At 27.7% G+C, this 18539-nt stretch overlaps 2 protein-coding genes across 3 annotated transcripts; both read left to right on the top strand.

The window, feature by feature from the left end:
• Positions 1-324: 324 nt before the first annotated feature.
• Positions 325-4232, top strand: LOC112591797 (ATP synthase lipid-binding protein, mitochondrial). 2 transcript variants are annotated; one of them, XM_025335723.1, is made up of 5 exons: positions 325-564; positions 977-1062; positions 1818-1931; positions 2019-2124; positions 3770-4232. In XM_025335723.1, the coding sequence occupies exons 1-5, from the start codon at positions 348-350 to the stop codon at positions 3931-3933; spliced, it is 687 nt and encodes a 228-aa protein (XP_025191508.1). In that variant the 5' UTR covers positions 325-347; the 3' UTR covers positions 3934-4232. The 2 variants fall into 2 exon arrangements, with proteins under 2 accessions (XP_025191508.1, XP_025191509.1); XM_025335724.1 differs by lacking the exon at positions 325-564 and adding an exon at positions 800-898.
• Positions 4233-9370: 5138 nt separating this feature from the next.
• On the top strand, positions 9371-13953 carry LOC112591813 (succinate--CoA ligase [ADP-forming] subunit beta, mitochondrial). The gene is made up of 9 exons (XM_025335751.1): positions 9371-9543; positions 9750-10024; positions 10096-10258; positions 10348-10450; positions 11296-11460; positions 11551-11694; positions 11766-11926; positions 13402-13521; positions 13622-13953. Exons 1-9 carry the CDS (start codon positions 9481-9483, stop codon positions 13784-13786), a joined length of 1359 nt encoding a protein of 452 aa, XP_025191536.1. The 5' UTR covers positions 9371-9480; the 3' UTR covers positions 13787-13953.
• The last annotated feature ends 4586 nt before the right edge of the window (positions 13954-18539 follow it).

The raw sequence follows: 18539 nt of genomic DNA, 5'->3' as shown, positions 1-18539 counted from the left end.
TTTTATTTCAATAAGAACATAACTTTAAAAACAAATACCTTTCAGAAGTATAAATTTTAACTGATAAATGCAAGTTGTACATCTTAGTTCATAAATATGTCTTGATTATCAAATTTTGGCTACGTTTATAAGCTATTTGAATATTTTATCACATAATTGGCCGTTAATGCATAAAACCAAATTAAATAAAAATAGTATAAACATTATAGAGTCGGAAAAATTATGTTTTGAAAAATGGCGGGACGAGTTCCATTGCTCATTAGCTCGCCGGCCGGCCTGTCATTAGGACTCGTAAGTTTTGGTAACCACTGTAGTCAGCTGTCCGATCGGTCGTCAGGCTTCGTGTAATGCATTGCGACGTTGCCGTACTCACTGGTGCCCTCGTTTCGGATTGGTTGACCATAGATCTATATTCCGGGCCGTTGCAATGCCGCACGACCTGGTCGTATACTCGCCTAGTATCTGTGACGTCGTTTTTATTCCTCTCGTTTGTCTGTCATTCCTTCTCGCCGCCACTCGTCTCACATAGTTTCATCCATCCCGGTCTGTACGGCTCCGCATTCGGTAAGTAAAACATTAAATTCATCTTTGCTAATTTACATCTTTTGAAAACGTTCTACTGGCTCAATTGAATTTAGCTTGTTGTGGCTGTCGCGTTTATGGTTGCCGATCTTTAGTGAATAAGTCGGCGATCCATCCGTGCCGTCCGCCATCTTTTTCTGTCGGGTCACGCCTCGAGACATCGCGAACCGAACTTATCATTTTTTCGATCTCTGATCCATTCATAACGAATTTTTATTTTCACCTCTTAATACTCAGATCGTAGGTTTTTTCGTTGCATCATACCACCTCGGTCGTTTTACCTGAGTTGCCTTCTCCAAATTTGCCCTTGCCAAAGGTTAAATCTGCCGTAGCACGAGGTTAATTGATATTTTCATTAACTATGTGTTTTAACTGGTGTGTTTCTATTTTTCAGTTCTAACTCGACTACCCACAACAAATCTACAACATACAAAAATGTATTCTTTAGCCAAAGCCGTTGCACCTGCTGTCCGCTCCGCTGTAAGTATGTTTTAAGGGTAACAGTAATAGGAAAATGAGTTGCTATGGTATGTTAGAAAAACCCCGTATTTCATCTTAACTTAAAGGGGTTGGTTTGAGGTTAAAAAGCTGTAATTGGGTGAAGGTGATTGCAAGGGCAATAGTCTTCTTAACAAAATTTATAACAGTCTGAAATATTTTCTGTTGAATTTTAATATAGGATATACTTGAATTGACATAGGTCCATTTAATTTTTCATATTAAAATATAAATTAAATAACTACATATTATATATTTTTCATACTAATGGTTTTTTCTACTTTTATGTTTGGTTCTTACTCTCTTATGTAATGGTATATATTGTAAGATTATAAATATGAAGATAAATTGTACTTTTACCAATGTAATTAGTTATATGCCATAGTAAATGACTGCTAGTTGAGATGATTAAATTATAAGTTGAAAAATTTAGAAAGATCCTAATAGAAGTCAAGTTGATTATTATGACACATATGTAAATAGAAAATTAAAATGACTAGCACATATAATTGTTTTTTAAGGTATAATAATTATAGATATTGATAAATATCCGATAAATATTAACTTTGATTTGTCAGTTTAAAAAAAAATTGTTATATGTATTTTATTTCTTGATTACTATTAATTGAATATTATAAATATTACATTAAGTAATAATAATCTACAATAAGTATATTAAATATTGATAATTCATAAATTTATTACCCTAAATGTTAAATTAAATTTTTCATTTTTAGATCCTCTCAAACTCCAGGGCATCTATTGTCAGGCCAATTAGCAGCATTGTCTCAAATGGACCCAGCACACAAAACCAACAAACTCCCAGTGCCATTATTTCCAATGGAAGCTTGGTAAAATAACATTTGATTAACTATTAAAATTAAATTTTGAGCTTTGTTGTTTTATATAACAAGTTAAATGTTAAATTTATAAATCAGGTAAATGCTGTCAGAGGATTCCAAACATCAGCTGTGTCAAGAGATATTGACTCTGCTGCAAAATTCATTGGCGCTGGTGCAGCCACAGTAGGAATTGCTGGATCAGGTATATCCATGTTATGATATAACCTATTTTTCAATATGCAAATATGTATAAAAACTGCTTGAAATTGGTGTTTGCGCTTGTTTGTGTGTATGAGCTTTTTCCAAACCTTGATTTGTTTTATCATAATTTTATTATTTATATAGCTTAATAAGAATTTAAATTATATATTAATTCCTACATTTTATTCATCCTATTGTGTAGTTACATAATTAAGTGCAACCATCTTTTCCATTTTTTATTTTTATCCTAACATTTTTCGCTTTTTCATACTCACAGGTACTGGAATTGGAGTGGTTTTTGGTTGCTTAATGTTAGCTTATGCACGTAACCCGTCATTAAAACAGCAGCTTTTTTCATATGCAATTTTAGGATTTGCCCTGGCTGAAGCAATGGGCCTCATGTGTATCATGGTCACTTTTTTATTGTTATTTGGTGTTTAATGGAAATATTTATTTATTTATTTTTTTTTCAAAAGAGTTATTCACTCATTAATTAACCATAGATTTTTTATTGAAAATGTATGTTATAATTAATTAAAGATTAACTATTAAATAATTGTAAGATGACACCAATTTTATTTTATATGTGTAGATAAAACAAGTATACACACTACAATTTAATTTTAATATTTCCATTGTGAATGCCATTAATAAGTCATCAAATTTTTACAGTTAATATTTTGATTTTTTATATTTCATATGCTATTTTTTGTCATTATAATAAAATAGTTTTCATCTTATTTCTTAATTTTAATTGTATATAATTTTTTTAAGAGTAATTTATGTATTATTAGGATAAACACGCAAGTTTAGTTACTTTTTATTTTTAACACTTAACAATCCTATTACTAAATTGAGTAACTTAAGCTTTTGCTATTTCATTTTTAAGCTTTTGCATGATATTTGAGTTTTGGATTTGTGATTGTTTTATTGGTACACAAGGGATTGAAGCATGCTGTTGAAAATGTAAGTTATACAATATCACTAAAATATCAGTTTTTCAATAATCATAATCTTTTTTTTATTTTAAATTTTTATAGTAGAGTATATTGTCCAGTAGTTATTCAGTTTTGTTATACTACAATAAATTTTTTTCTTCATACTTCATTGTTATATTTAATACATTGACTGCTGCTACATGTCTGTCATTAATTCAAGTTAGTTCTATGTATAAAAGCCTAGGTTAAGTACTAACCACTAAGTTACATTTTATTCATTTTTTTTACCCAAGAGATCAAAATTGTCTCCATATTGATTTATATTAAATTTGTTTCTCATAGATAATTAATGATTATTCAATTTTGATGTTAAGATATACTATAGTTAAAGCTTACATTTTTTCAAAGTTAAATTATTTATTTTAACAAAACATTAATTTGGATATTAATAAAGGTTTGTTCGTGCACTTTTTTTAAAAATTGAAATTATATTTTTTTAATCAAAAAAAAAAAAAAAAACTATAGTGTGCTATACTTTTGCACATTCTGCTTAATATCTAGCCATTAAAATTAGTTTTATTATGCCAGGGTGTCGCAAAGGAATGTGTAAATTGTGTACTTTTATTTGGTAGACAAGAATGTACATGTTTAATTTTAATATTATATTTATTATTAATTTTAAAGTGTTGTTTATTTTTATATTTTCAGGAGCTGGAATTGGAACAGTATTTGGTTCCCTGATCATTGGTTACGCACGTAACCCATCACTCAAACAACAACTTTTCTCTTATGCCATTTTGGGATTTGCTTTGTCTGAAGCCATGGGTCTCTTCTGTCTCATGATGGCTTTCTTATTGTTGTTCGCTTTCTAAGTCGTCTCACGATGTCTTTCGTCATTCATTAAGCAAAAAATAAAAAACATCCCATTACATAAAACAACAAAGAATTTTTTTTAATTCTGTTCAAAATTGGCACGACCGAAAGAATTGCGAAAGACTGTTGTCTGTGAAATACACTTTGATAGGGAATTTACCTATAATGAAATAGATACTAACTTTAAGACAGCACTTAGGTGTTTATGAAACTGCCTCATATTGTAGACGTATTAAACGCCTAGGTTGGAATACTGTTTTTTTTTTTTTTTGGTTTTTCCTATTTTGTATATTTCACAGATATATAAATAGAATAAATACTTATTGTAGAATTCATTTATTTATTCCTTTTTTTTATCTGACATTTTTTTTTTAAGAATCTGTTGGTGATTTTGTCTAAATAAAAATAAAATTATTTTTTGCTGTTATCAGTTTTGGCTTTAGGTACCATGTTACATGTTTTCTATAAAACGTAATATACAAAGATTAAAAAAAGATAATTGTTATTTCTAATTTTAAAGTAATTTAATTTCAAAAAACATTCAGTTGTTTTAGTTCAGGTATTGTTGGTAACTTAGGTGTTTTTGTCATTCATTTTTTTTATATATATATAAATTTTAATGGACACATGATAGTTTTTGTTGTTGAAAGTGTTTTAAGTAATTATGTTAATTGACATTTAGAACTTGCAATCAATTACAAGATAAATGGAAGTACATTTATAAATGTATTTATATAGTTTTAAAAAGTGAAATATAAATCATTCACCGAGTCATACAACAGTTTTTATATATTATATGACTATTTGTTTTATTTGTACTGAAAAAGTTACAATATCCAATAAATGTAAAATTCAAAATTTAATGTAGTACGACTGTAACCTAATACTTAGCTAATTTTAAACTAGTTACTAATTGGTATTTCTGTATTAGTATAAAATTGACAACGTAATTATAATCAAATGCGAGAAATTTACATTGAAGATAATAGTGCCACTCTCCAGATTAATTTACTATTTTAATATATTACAAGCATTTTTTTAATTAATAGAATTGTATAATGAATTTTAAACGTTAATTTTTTTTCGAAACCATGAACGCCGAATGGTATTAGCATTTTGAAAACTGATATAGTCTCTTTTTATCAGGTTATCACTAGTTACCATTTAGTAGTTGGTAGTCCACTCGATTTAATGTACAGTGGTACCAAGTTTGTTTTACAATATTTCACAATCTTGATAAGTTTCATAAATATTATCAACTAACGTTGTTCATTTAGCCAAGAGGCAAGAGCCAGTATTTTGTCAAAAAATTAAAAAGTACGAATTTTCTACTTAATTATACTGGCTAGAAATAATTTGCATAAGCTACCCTTAAAATTGAAGATCAAAATATTTTTTTCGTGTATTAGATACACCGATACACATTTTAGATTAAACAAAAATATATTCTTTCTAAAAAAGACTATAATTATAATGCAGGGATATCTACTCATTAATAGTTCCAACTTAAGCTCAAAAATATAAAAATCCTTATTTTTTTAATATTTTTAGTTTAAATTTTAACGACATTGGGTATTATCTTTAAACATAAATTTGTTGTAATTAAAAAATATTATTCATGGATTTAGTTTCCGTTAAAAATTGTTCTTTGTACATTTACTTAGATACATAATAATATTATATATTTGTATGTACTTATGTTTACAGAGAGTAATTCTTTTATGGTTGAACTATTTTTTATTTCTAAATCTATGATGTTAAAATATTTTTCTTATATAATTTCCAATCGAAATAAAATAATGTTTTTTTAAGTAAGAATTATATTTTTTTTGTTATAATTTTGTAAGTTTTTACTTTTTTTGAATGACAACATATATTTTTGATTTTGTATTTTAAAGTAGAATATTTTTTGGAATAGGTAGTATAACTTAAAAATTAAATTTGGACGAGTTATAAATATTTAAAGTTTATATAAGCGGAGTAATAGATCAGCAATTTGAAGGATACCTACAACTTAAGAAAAAATAAATTTGTTAATTTTATTGAAAATTTACAATTTATACAACTACACAAGATGCAATAACCAAATGAGCGTAAAACGAAATGTGATATTGAAAATAAATATTGAGTAGAATGTAGAAATTTCACATTAGAAAATTACACGTTAATAGTATTGAAACATTTAGAAGGTCTCTGGATCAATGGCATTGTAGGCACCTGACTTGATTGTACGGAAGAGTAGGTATTAAAGTTAAGTTGAGCGATTTGGGTGTTTGAATGATGTTTCATTTTGGAGTGTAGGCATATGTAATATGTGGTACTTATTTACCGTATAGTGGGTATTTAAAATTTTAAAAGTCATAATGTAGTGCGATAATATTTGTGTCGTACCTACCAAGAGGCTTTAAAAGTCATGCGGAGGAAGATGGTTTGGAGCCTTGGAATATTTGAATGGCTCTCTCGGTAAGTAGATATTTGATGATTTAGCGGTACCCCAGAAGGCGATTTCGTATGACCAGATAAGTATTAGTAGAGATTTTTAAAGTAGTAGGTGCATAGGCGAAACTACAGGTCAGGCCATGGCCTGACCTAATACTGGCTGAAAATTTTTATAATGTATATTATATATTTTAATAATTATTTGGGCACATATTTTTTATATATATTTTATTTGGCCTGACCTAATAAAAATGTCTAGTTTCGCCTATGAGTAGGTGGTAAGAACTTATAGAGATGTACATATGCGATTTCTGAAGAGGCCTTAAGATGTGTAGGCGGCTGTCTAATTGTTTTTGTTTATTTTTGATGGGGATCCTAGATGAGCCTTCTGTCGAACAGTAAACTTAAATACCTATTTGACTTAATTTTTTTGTTACGTTCCCGAATTTTATGTAAGGACAATCGCTGAGGTGGAGGGAGAAAGGGACCTAAGATGATTTGGAGTCGTTAATCTTGAATTTCCAAAGTTTGGACCAATGGGATAAAGTGAGCAGATGGTTTTGAAGTAGGTTATTCGCTTCAAAGTTCAAAGGGGTTTTGACTTGATGAAAGGACTGTGGTATCGTCAGCATAGATTCCAATCACGAAGTTTTCAGTTGTAGGAATGTCAAGTGTGAACATGTATAGAGAAAGACTATGATGTCGTTTTCTCGAGGGACGTCGATTGAAAGGTTATGTATGCTGGGTAAAGAAGTTTTTAATTGGACTTTGAATTAACTTAAAATAGAACTATTTAGGTACCTATAGGGTTTTAGAAGTTGATAATATGGTGCCGGGAAAATAATTATCGTGCAAGACGGTGTCAAACACTTGAGCTATGTCAAGCAAAGCCCTGAGCCATATATTTTTATTTCAGGGTTATCCTAAACCTCAACTTTAAATACTATACCTATTACCTACATACCTAATTTATAAAACATTCGTCTAAATTTCGATAATTATGTATTGGTTATAAATTTATAAATAATTTATTATTTTTATTATTTTATATATAATATATATATATATATATTATTTTTCGTGATTAAACTAAAATTATATATTTTATTATAATGTTATAATTTTGGTTTAATTTTTGGGGTTTTTTTTTCCAAAAGCAAGGGTTTATTTTACTAGGTACCTTAATAAATTATAGCCATGCGCAGACTCTGGTTGATATGTTGGGATGCTATAACATCCATTGCTTTAAAATATATTTGTATCTATCGGTATAAATGTGCAGCTTTAATTACCTAGGTACTCTACTTAAAATGAATTTGTTTTTTTAAGGTGAAAGTTACAATGCTTTAATAAAGTTATTTGTAAATCTATATTATTTATAAAATAACTATAACAATCACAAAGAATAGATTGAAAATAGTCAGTTAGGAAATAGGTTAATCAATTTGAGTAACTTTTTATGTACATTTATTTTATCAATTTATTATTAACATAATATTTGGTATTTATTTAGTACCTAAGTCCTAAGTGACTAGTCGGACTGATAAATTGAAAACAGTTATAATGATTAAATATTCAATTTTGTTACTATAATAAATGAGTTCTAATATTTGACCCAAACAGTATTTTGAATTGCATTGTGCATTAAGATCTGTATATTACAGGTGCGGATCTAGAACAAATTTACAGGGGGGGGGTGGTGGAACTCGCCAACTTAAATAAAATTTCAGCCTAAGTTTTTAGCCACTTATATGTGTGTGTGTATGACTCGGAACGCGAGACAGTGTATGAGTGTATGACGTTATAAATACAAGTACCTACAATCGCACAATACAAGAACCCGAATTATGGCCCCTTGGCCCTCCGCTTGGATCCGCGCCTGGTATATTATGTAAAAAATCTATTTGTTGATCGTATTGATTTATATGTCTGACATCTTTTTGTGATACATTGTAAATTACTGATTTCCTGAATTTCATTCGTTGTCAATCTTTTTATTTGTGATGTACATCTTTGTTTCACGGTTTCATTTAAGGCATAAATTAGTTTTATTATTTTGTGGTAATAGTTTATTCTTTTTTTAAATTTTAACACTGTTTTTTTTTTTTTGGTGGAAATAGTCGTATACAACTCAGCCGTTAACTTTTTAAATTTTTATGTAAACAAATGTTGTACAATTTTTTTTTAGAGTTTTGTTACAATTTGGTATCTATTTACAATTATTTTCAATTCACTTTAAATTTGTCCCAATTTTTTTATTATTTGCCCTTTAAATTATGTAGCATCTTATGCCATTTTTTATCAGCTCATTTCTGGCTGTATTTATTAGATATTTAAATAATTTATTGTACTCTGCAATCAAATACACAAAGTTTACAAATAGCTTTGAGCGATTAGAAACAATTTGTTTTAAAAGATCATTTATCTTAGCGGTTGGGGTATTGATCCAGAATTGGGTAATCGATGCATCTTGAGTTGAATGTTACCTTAAATTTTATAAATTATTTAACAGCAATAATTGGTAATTCGGAATTCATAAATCCGACAGAATTACAAATGATATTATATTAAAAATAGAATTTAATTTACTCGAGATTATCAATGTCAACAAATAAACAATAATAATGTGCATTATTACATTTAAATATAATAAATTTTTGTTCAGATTGAAAAACATTTTATATTATAGTAAGATGAACAATGTTCCATGATTTATAAAATTTTACATATATTTTGATGGGCTCGATGTGTATTTGTTTCATTTTTTTATGATTTATAAATAAATATTAGGTACAAAATTGAAAATAGTACAGACTATAAGTTCAAATTAATACGATGTATGGTCACAATAAAATGATTCGATTTTTGAAAATTCCCGCTTTTATTTCTAGTACAGTGGTTGTCGATATTTGTTTTTGTTTTTGTTGGATTACGAGCACTCACTGATCTCACTGTCTAGTTCTTATCAGGACTGGTGTTTGAGGCCAATCGATGAGAAAAAAATTTATTCACCTACCATAGAGTGAAGGGCAAGGAAATCTGTCATTGATTTAAGTTTAACTGTTTAAGTCTGTTACTCTGTTTTTATTCTCGAACAAAAAGTCAACATGACCAATTTAGTTACCAAAAGTTCGTACATGTTGGAAACGTTGGGCAAAAAGAGCCCTAAAGTAAGTGCATCAATAATACTTTGAATTATAATGTTAGTTCTAAGGAAAAATGTTCAATGGGCGTTCAATCCTTTAAGTTTGACCTAAATGTTAAAATACGAACTTCGAACTGCTCTGGACTAGCCTGATTGTTATTGATTTGCAACTTGCTCTAATGTAATATCAGCGATATCCATATTTATTTGACCATTAACATGTTTCAACAGCTTTTTGCCGCATCATTACCAGCATGTTCTCTATGGAGTAATAGTCAGCAGCGTCGAAATCTCAATGTACATGAACATGTTAGTTATTCACTGTTGAAAGGTGCTGGCATACCTGTCCCTAAATTTGGGGTAGCCAAAACTGGAAAGGAAGCAGCTGAACTAGTGCGAGGGCTAGGACTCACAGATATTGCAGTCAAGGCTCAGGTGTTGGCTGGTGGTCGTGGATTAGGTCATTTCAAAAAAGGATTTAAAGGCGGTGTTAAAATGGTTGACACGTTAGTTAAAATTATATCTTACAATAATATTATTTATGTATGTGTGTAAAATATAATATTTGTTAATTTAGGGCAGAAGAAGCTGAATATGTATCAGATCAGATGTTAGGAGATTTTTTGATCACAAAACAAACTGGAGAGAAAGGCCGTATTTGTAATGCTGTTATGGTAGCTGAACGCGTATATGCAAGAAAAGAATTTTATTTTGCTGTTATGATGGAAAGAGCTTTTGGTGTAAGTGAATAAATCAATTAAAATAATTAAGTCAATAAGAAATATTAACTATGTTTAAGATATTCATGAAATGATCATATTGTTTATAGGGTCCAGTTTTAATAGCGTCTTCTCAGGGTGGTGTAAATATAGAAAAAGTTGCTGAAGACAATCCTGAAGCTATTTTATATATGCCTATTGATATTACAAAAGGTAATCATTTGTTATTAAATCCATCAGTCAATATCATGCTTTATTATTTGCTTTTATTAAAATTAATTTGTTATTGTATTTGTTAGTCATTTTTAAATGAGTCATTAAATATTATCTCTGTATTATTATAAAAAATATTAATAAGATAAGCATTTTAATAAAACAACAATATTATACACATAATTTAACAAAAACATTAATTTTCTGATAATTATTTATTTTAAAATGATAATTGAGACGTTTTAAGTATTTAAATATATATGTTGGGTTCCATCACTGGATGGCCTCACTTCTTGTATTCTATAAATAAAAATTTTATTATATCTGTTTTCATATTTTTCTTGTATGTGTGTAGCACAAACTATTAATTTTATAATAATAATAAAAGAAGTATTTAAATTTAACCTTGAAGGTCAATTAATTAAGTAGAATGAAGATAATTTTGTTCATGAATCAATGTTTTTGTAATCTTTTGATTTCAGTTTAAAGTAGAATAGATTATTTTATTTAAAATAAAATCTGTATTTATTATTTATAAAAGAATTAAATTGAATATCAGTTGAATTAAAAAATAAAATTTATTTATAATTAGGGTTAAAATTTTTAAGTAAATTTATAGTATTAATGAAGATATCTTAATTCTAAGTAAAATGAACAAGTATCTTAATTTAATTATTGTATTATAATTTTATTTTAATGTTTAATAATATTAACATTATACATATAAACCTATACTTATTTACTTTTGTTGTATGTTAATATTAAATGTTATTTTAGCTCTGTTTGAATCTTTAAAAAAATTATTATTAAGTTTCTTTAATAAACAATATGTTTATTTTTATTAGGTATATCTAGAGAACTGGCCTTAGATGTAATCACCAAAGTTGGATTGACCAAAAAAAAAGATGAAACCGCAGATGTTATTTTGAAGTTATATGACTTATTTCTTACCAAAGATGCTCTATTAATTGAAGTTAATCCTTATGCTGAAAGTATTTCTACTGGAGGATGTGAGTATATTTTTATATCAAATTAATTAAGCTGCTGTTTTTTTTTTTTTTTAGATATAATAAACTATGTTAAATTATTTTTTTTTAAAGATTTTTGTTTGGACGCTAAATTCAGGTTTGATGATAATGCTGAGTTTAGACAAAAAGAATTGTTTGATTTGCGTGATTGGACTCAAGAAGACGAAAAAGAAGTTGAAGCTTCTAAATATAATCTAAACTATATTGCACTTGATGGTAAATTAATTAAAATCTATAAAATTATACTTAAACATTTTTTGTTCAATTTTTTTCTTTAATTTTATCAGGTACTATTGGTTGTTTGGTAAATGGTGCTGGTTTGGCAATGGCTACTATGGATATAATAAACTTGCACGGTGGACACCCAGCTAATTTCTTGGATGTTGGAGGTGGTGCTACTGCTTCTCAAGTCAAAGAAGCTTTTAAAATCATAACATCAGACCCTAAAGTATGAATTTTGTTTAAATAATAATTATGACTAAAGTCTTTTTTAATAAAATTAAATATACATAGTACATCCAGAAAGTAAGTTCCGTTTTCTATTTTTATCGGGTTTGCGATGTTATCTTAATTACGGTCATATCCGATTATTTCATTTACTTATTTGGAACATTTTAAAACCATTCTGTGACTAATTGGTGTACGTTCGTCACGTAGCAAGTATTTTAAAATGGATAAACGAATAGAAAATTCCGCCATGTGTGAGTTATGATCTGTGATTCGTTTTTTAAATGCAAAGAATATCAAACCAGTTGATATTCATCGTCAAATTTGTAAAGTTTATGGAGAAAACGCTATGAGTGATTCAATGGTTAGGTTAGGAGATGGGTGTGACTTTTCAATGAAGGCCGTACAAATGTTCACGATGAAGAACGAACTGGGTGACCATCTTTAGTTAATGATGTTTTGGTGTAAGAGGTCGAAAAAAAAATTCATGAAAACAGAAGGTTCACCATGACGTCATTATCAATACATTTTCCTCAAATTTCCCGTTCTCTTTTTCATGAAATTGAATTTTCGAAAATTTTGCGCACGTTGGGTGCCAAAAATTCTTACTGATGAACACAAAGTGAAACGTCAGGGTAGTGCACTTCAGTTTTTGTCAATATGCGAAGAAGACGGCGATAACTTTTTAAGCCGCATTGTCACAGGGGATGAGACTTGGGTTTCTCATGTCACCCCTGAATCAAAAACAACAAAGTATGGAGTGGAGACATACCACATTGCCATCAATGAAAAAAAGCAAATAGACACTGACTACTCGAAAAATCATGTGCACGGTGTTTTGGGACAGACAAGGAGTTTCGTTAGTGGACTTACCTGAGTGGTCAAACAATCAACGCAAATTTTTATTGCTAGACGCTTAAAAAACTACGTAGTGCAATACAAAATAAACGACAAGGCATGCTTAGCTGTGGCATTGTTTTCATCCACGACAATGCTCTCTCGCATACAGCAAATGTGACGAAATAACTTCTTGCAGATTTTGCATGGGAACAATTTAATCATCCGCCCTACAGTCCAGATTTGGTACCCAGTGGTATTCATCTTTTTTTTACACATGAAATCATGGGTGACCAGAGCTTCAACGAGGACGATGAGGTGAAAAAGGCTATTAGTACATGGTTACAATCACAGGCATCATCTTTCTATGATGAAGGGATAAAAAAACTAGTACCTCGATATGATAAATGCTTAATTAATGGTGGTAACTATGTTAAAAAATAAAGTTGTACTTGTATTTTATATTCTAATAAAATTAATATAAAAATTTACACATTTACATGTTTTTATTGCCCAATGGAACTTACTTTCTGGACGTACCTCGTAGAATAATTATTAGTCAAATTTTACATATTATTCTAATAATATTACTTTAAAAATTAGTAACCAAATTTATTATTAAATTTTGAACAATTATAGGTATGTGCTATTATGGTAAATATTTTTGGTGGAATAATGAGATGCGACATCATTGCTGAAGGAATAATTGCGGCAGCTCAAGAGTTGAATCTCAATGTACCAATAATTTGTCGTTTACAGGTATATTAGTGTCGTTTAGTTATAATTTATAATTTATAGTTAGTGTTACTGTTAATGTTAAATGTAAAAGATATTTATCTTTTTTTTTTTTTACTTATAGGGTACAAACGTTGATGAAGCAAAACTTCGTATTGCAAATTCTGGTATGAAAATTTTGCCAGTAGACAATCTAGACGAAGCTGCTCGTTTGGCAGTGAAATTATCTGAAATTGTGAACCTAGCTCGTGAACAACACTTGGGTGTTAATTTTGAAATGCCCATCTAAAACAAAAATTAAATTATCAAACAGTAATTATTAATATGTTAACTAATACTGGTTCTCAAAATCTATTGCACATTTGACTTAAATACTACAAAATACAGATTAGTAAAACAAATTTTATATTCTCATTCAAAGGTTAATTAATTATTTAAAAGAGACATGTATATTTTTTAATTTTCTTTCTTTTACTGTTGGATCACCTTAAATAAATTTGTGTATGGTTTCTTATATTCTTTAAAATTCAAGATAAGTATGGCTTTTGTTTTAATAATATTTTTCTTAAATTGTTTTATATAATAATAATATAACTTTAATTTATACATCCAAAATGTTTTACTAATATTGTTCATTTGTATGATAGTTACCTTTATGATTAAGTGTTACTATTGATTAAATTGTCTGGTTTTAATTTTAAAAAGATAAATGAAAGTAAGTATTATTACTAATTAAAAGTCTCCTTAAATTATATTACGTATAATTTGTAAAGATTTATTCATACTAATAGCTTCCAATACGAGAAAGCACATGAAAAATTTATATTTATGCTATATTGCTAATTCCCCTAATCTTATATTCAGTTATAAATGGCATACTATGTTACCTTTGTTTGTATTTCATAAATTGTTCCTTTAAAAAAATAATGAAAGGTTACTTTTATTCAACTAAGCTAGTTTAGTTACTTTTTTAAATTATTAAGTATAGTTAAACATAAACAATAATGGCTGTAGATACTTAGACTACTATTACCATATTATTATTATTGTTGTTAATTCTACATAAAACTATTGTAAATTGTCTTGAAAATAATAAATAGTAATAAATAATTGTTATGACATGATTATTATTGGGTCATTATGTTTTTAATTATTTTAGTTATTGTTTCTATGGGAGATGCGATAGAAATTGTTTATTGATATTATTGAAAAAAATATGAAATTATATAATTTACTTACTAATACAAAACTAAGACTGATGCAAAGGTTTTTCTTATAGTCATTATTTGTAAATTATAAATGTAATTGACCAATGTGTCTCAGCTTGTTTTTCAAATAAAAAGTAAAAAATATTTTAATTTCTCTAATGATGTCATAATGTAAAAATTTTTTGATTTTTCGGTTTCTTAAAAAAAATTTAAGTGAAGGTATCGTACATAATTGTGTTGGTTGAAATATCCAAATTATAACTTATTTTATGACCTGTTGGTTGTTATTAAATAGCTAATAATATATGTAATACTCGCTCGCAAAAAATTAAATTTGACTGGACTCCATTTCACGATTTATTTCAAGTGGACTGTGGTATAGCATTAATGTTTAATTAAAAAAATTTTAATATCGATTTAATTTTAATCTAGTACTTATTTAAACATTATTATACTCCTTACCTATAAATAATAATTATTAATTATATACTAATATTAATATACAGTATTTGAATTGGTATTATCTTGTCGATATCTATTTTTAACTTAATAATTACGAGATTACTGTTAAAAATTATTTATTATTTATGCTTTTTGTATTTTACTAATATTTACAAAAAATTACATTTGTACCTAATACATGTTAGTACTATTTAATATTTATAATGATCAATATTTAGTACCTTCTAGAAGTCTAGTCAGTGATTATAATATAATTTCTTTGCCAACGACTAAGATAGTCAGAATTCAGAACGCATTACTATCTGCTATTTCTCAATACATCATCATTTTTAGCTTGATGAGATACATTTCTTTCCTATAATTGGAAACTTAGGTCTCTTGACTCTTACTAAGTATAATTGTGCGTAGTGCGTACATGTGTGGATGATTTAAAATGTGAATCGTGATGCAGGATACTTTTTACTTTTGTATCATGCTAGCAACTTCCCAAAAATTTAACAAAATGTTAATTTACGCCTATAATTATTACTGTAGTTGGCAAGAAGAACCATCTATATACGGATATCAACACAATTGATTTAAAGTTACAAAATTTAACATTTTTTTTTAAAAACAGTTTAATTTTACCATCGGTCTGCATTCAGCGTTGATACGTTGCACACTCCTCATATGAATAGGCAGGACACGAGGACGGTAGTTATAAAACAGAGTACAGACAATTATTATCGAAAATAGATTTAATTAAAAGTTCTATAAACACAAATTAATAATAATTTATTTAAAATGTTTTCTATTTTTACCTGAAGTTTATGAGTATAAGTATTATTTTATTAATTGGGTAATTAGACAATTATTACTAAATGTGATTAATAATTTTCATTGTCGTAACATAAAACGTAGATGCAGACTGCGGCGGACCGCGAAATGGTGAAATAGTGAAGTTTTAGTATATTCATAAGTACCTTGTCTGAGGACTAATTGTCTCAAACAAGTTTCTACACCTAATAACCTAACTTATACTCACATAATTTGTGTACAAGGATCCACGTGGCAACTCGTTTTCTGGATTGGTCGTATTAGAGTGATTTTTATTAGTTTTAACCTCTCACAAAGATAAAAATAACAATTATATAGACCTATCAATTACACAGCCAAGATGGATACTGATTTGTATAAAAAGCTAGTAAAAAAAAAGCCACAGCTGTGTTACTAGATTTTATTAGATTGTACGCTGTACCGAAACGATTTTGACCTTTTTTTTTTTTTTTTGTAAAGCAGAAAAATTCAATTAAAATATCGTCAAATGAAATATTATGTTTGTTTTTTAATCATAATCATGATTTAAATTATTTTTTGTTCATCAAGTATCAACATTAATTATAGTTTCTAACTGACGAAGTGATCATAAAATTAGGAAACTACTTTCTTTTTAGTCTCCAAGCATTTACGATTTACATAAAAATAATATAAGAGATTAATAAATATCATAAAACGTCGTTATTTTATTAAATTTGTGCTATACCTATCAAATAATAATTTAATAACGTGTGTAAGTTATATTATATACTGTAAGATTGTGAACGTTTAAAAAGTAAACACATGTTCGATGTTTTTTAAAAGGGCTAATAAATTAACGAAAAAGTATAACAATATACATTTTATGTTATTTTTTAAATACACTACCACAGTTTGAGACGGTATAATCTCAAATGCTCTGGAGTAGTTAAGTTTAGACTCTTCACTCTAGGCGTTTCCCTATTTCTGTGAAACCTCTGAAAATGATGAACGTGAGACGCAATAGTCGTAACTCATAAGTTTTTTTTAAATAATAATGCTTTATTTCATGGAGACATGGACAGATTTTCGTATCCATGCTCATCGTTATCATAGTCGTTATCAAGACCATTGTTTTGGTATTTACTAATACTATTTACAAGACCGCAGCGGCAGCCGTGATCCGAACAGAATACTGTGTTTTGCAATATTAATTTTTAACTGCTTAGACTATACGGTAGGATTGTCTGTGTTTTTTTTTTAAAACTTTTTTTTTGAATCCAAATCTCTACGTGAAGATCGACCAAAGGTGACCACGTAATGTAAGTACACATTCTCAAATAGATTTCCACTTTTATTTCGTCGACATTACCGAATCCCTTTAACATATGTCTTCAAGATGCGAACGTTTTGTGACTCAAATCAGTTAAAAACCTTTAGATTGAAAATATTTTATGATTAAATGTCCTAATGCCTCCTATGGTCAAAATTTTAAGACGTTTGACACTTTTGATGCATGGATTGTTGTACATAGAAAAACCTGATAACTTTGGTTGTAAGTCACATTACACTGCAACAACTATGTTTTTGTATTAATATAATAGTTGTATATAGTTGACAATCGTAGACGTATTCAATAAGACTAATGCAATTGTTTTGTTGACAGGTATAATTTTTATTTTTTGTGTGTTTGTGTAAAATTCTCTTGATCTATTTAACTCATCAGTTTTATTTATACTATAGGTATCGCACTATATTATTGGTTATATTTAAGCGTTGCCTGACAACTAAGTTGCATCATTTCTGTTTCACGATTTGTGTTTTTTTTTTTTGGTTGATAATTTATTGTGCATTCTTGTATATATTTATGTAACTTGAATTATATATATATATTTATGTAACTTGCATTTTATATATAAATATTTTAACAGTTAACACCAATTTGTATTCACCTCATTACCTATATTGTGTGATTTTTCATTCCAATAACATTTTCATTTTATAAAGCACAGCAACAAGTGCCAACTGATAATTAGTGATATACTCTTGTTTAATTTAATATTTTTGCCATTGTTTGTCAACAATTTATAAATTATTTAACTATTTAGCATTTATATTCATGCTTATTAGTACAATTAATAATTGGTTCTGTAAATTAAAACATTTCTCTCCTATTCTAAAAAACTCCTGTAAGAAATGCATACTTAATATAGTAATAAAACAAATAGCACGAGAATTTTATTCAGTCTAATTAACAGGAATGATGCTCAAATATAGTTAAAATCAAATTTTATTAAAGTTTCAATAATTTAGTGATTATTTTTGTTATTTTCATTTAGGTTATGAATATATAACGAAAATATTTAAATTCTTTGTTTAATCATTTTATTTCTATTTTTTGTAGCTTTACCATTGTTACAATATGTTTTGTTACTTATAGCATTAAATTAATTTGTTAATAAATTAAAAGTTAATGTAAAAATGGATCGTTCTATAATTGATGATATATATATTTGTACTAAAATGTTTAATTTTTAATTTTTTTTTAGATCTAATTCAATCATTAATAATGGCTGATGAATAATATTTCCCACAGAT

Source organism: Melanaphis sacchari, unplaced genomic scaffold (assembly GCF_002803265.2).
Source record: "Melanaphis sacchari strain LSU unplaced genomic scaffold, SCAv2.0 Contig1439_pilon_pilon, whole genome shotgun sequence".
Lineage (NCBI taxonomy): Eukaryota > Metazoa > Arthropoda > Insecta > Hemiptera > Aphididae > Melanaphis > Melanaphis sacchari.
The sequence above is the reverse complement of the archived record's forward strand: the minus strand, read 5'-3'. Positions and strand labels throughout refer to the sequence as shown.

What these genes read in the sequence shown, in the direction of transcription:
- LOC112591797 (XM_025335723.1), top strand. Translation starts at nt 348, where the DNA reads ATGCATTGCGACGTTGCCGTACTCACTGGTGCCCTCGTTTCGGATTGG. An exon ending in TCTGTACGGCTCCGCATTCG is followed by an intron (nt 565 to 976) that starts GTAAGTAAAACA and finishes TCTATTTTTCAG; the next exon opens with TTCTAACTCGACTACCCACA. An exon ending in TTATTTCCAATGGAAGCTTG is followed by an intron (nt 1,932 to 2,018) that starts GTAAAATAACAT and finishes TTTATAAATCAG; the next exon opens with GTAAATGCTGTCAGAGGATT.
- LOC112591813 (XM_025335751.1), top strand. Translation starts at nt 9,481, where the DNA reads ATGACCAATTTAGTTACCAAAAGTTCGTACATGTTGGAAACGTTGGGC. An exon ending in TGGGCAAAAAGAGCCCTAAA is followed by an intron (nt 9,544 to 9,749) that starts GTAAGTGCATCA and finishes ATGTTTCAACAG; the next exon opens with CTTTTTGCCGCATCATTACC. An exon ending in CAATAATTTGTCGTTTACAG is followed by an intron (nt 13,522 to 13,621) that starts GTATATTAGTGT and finishes TTTTACTTATAG; the next exon opens with GGTACAAACGTTGATGAAGC.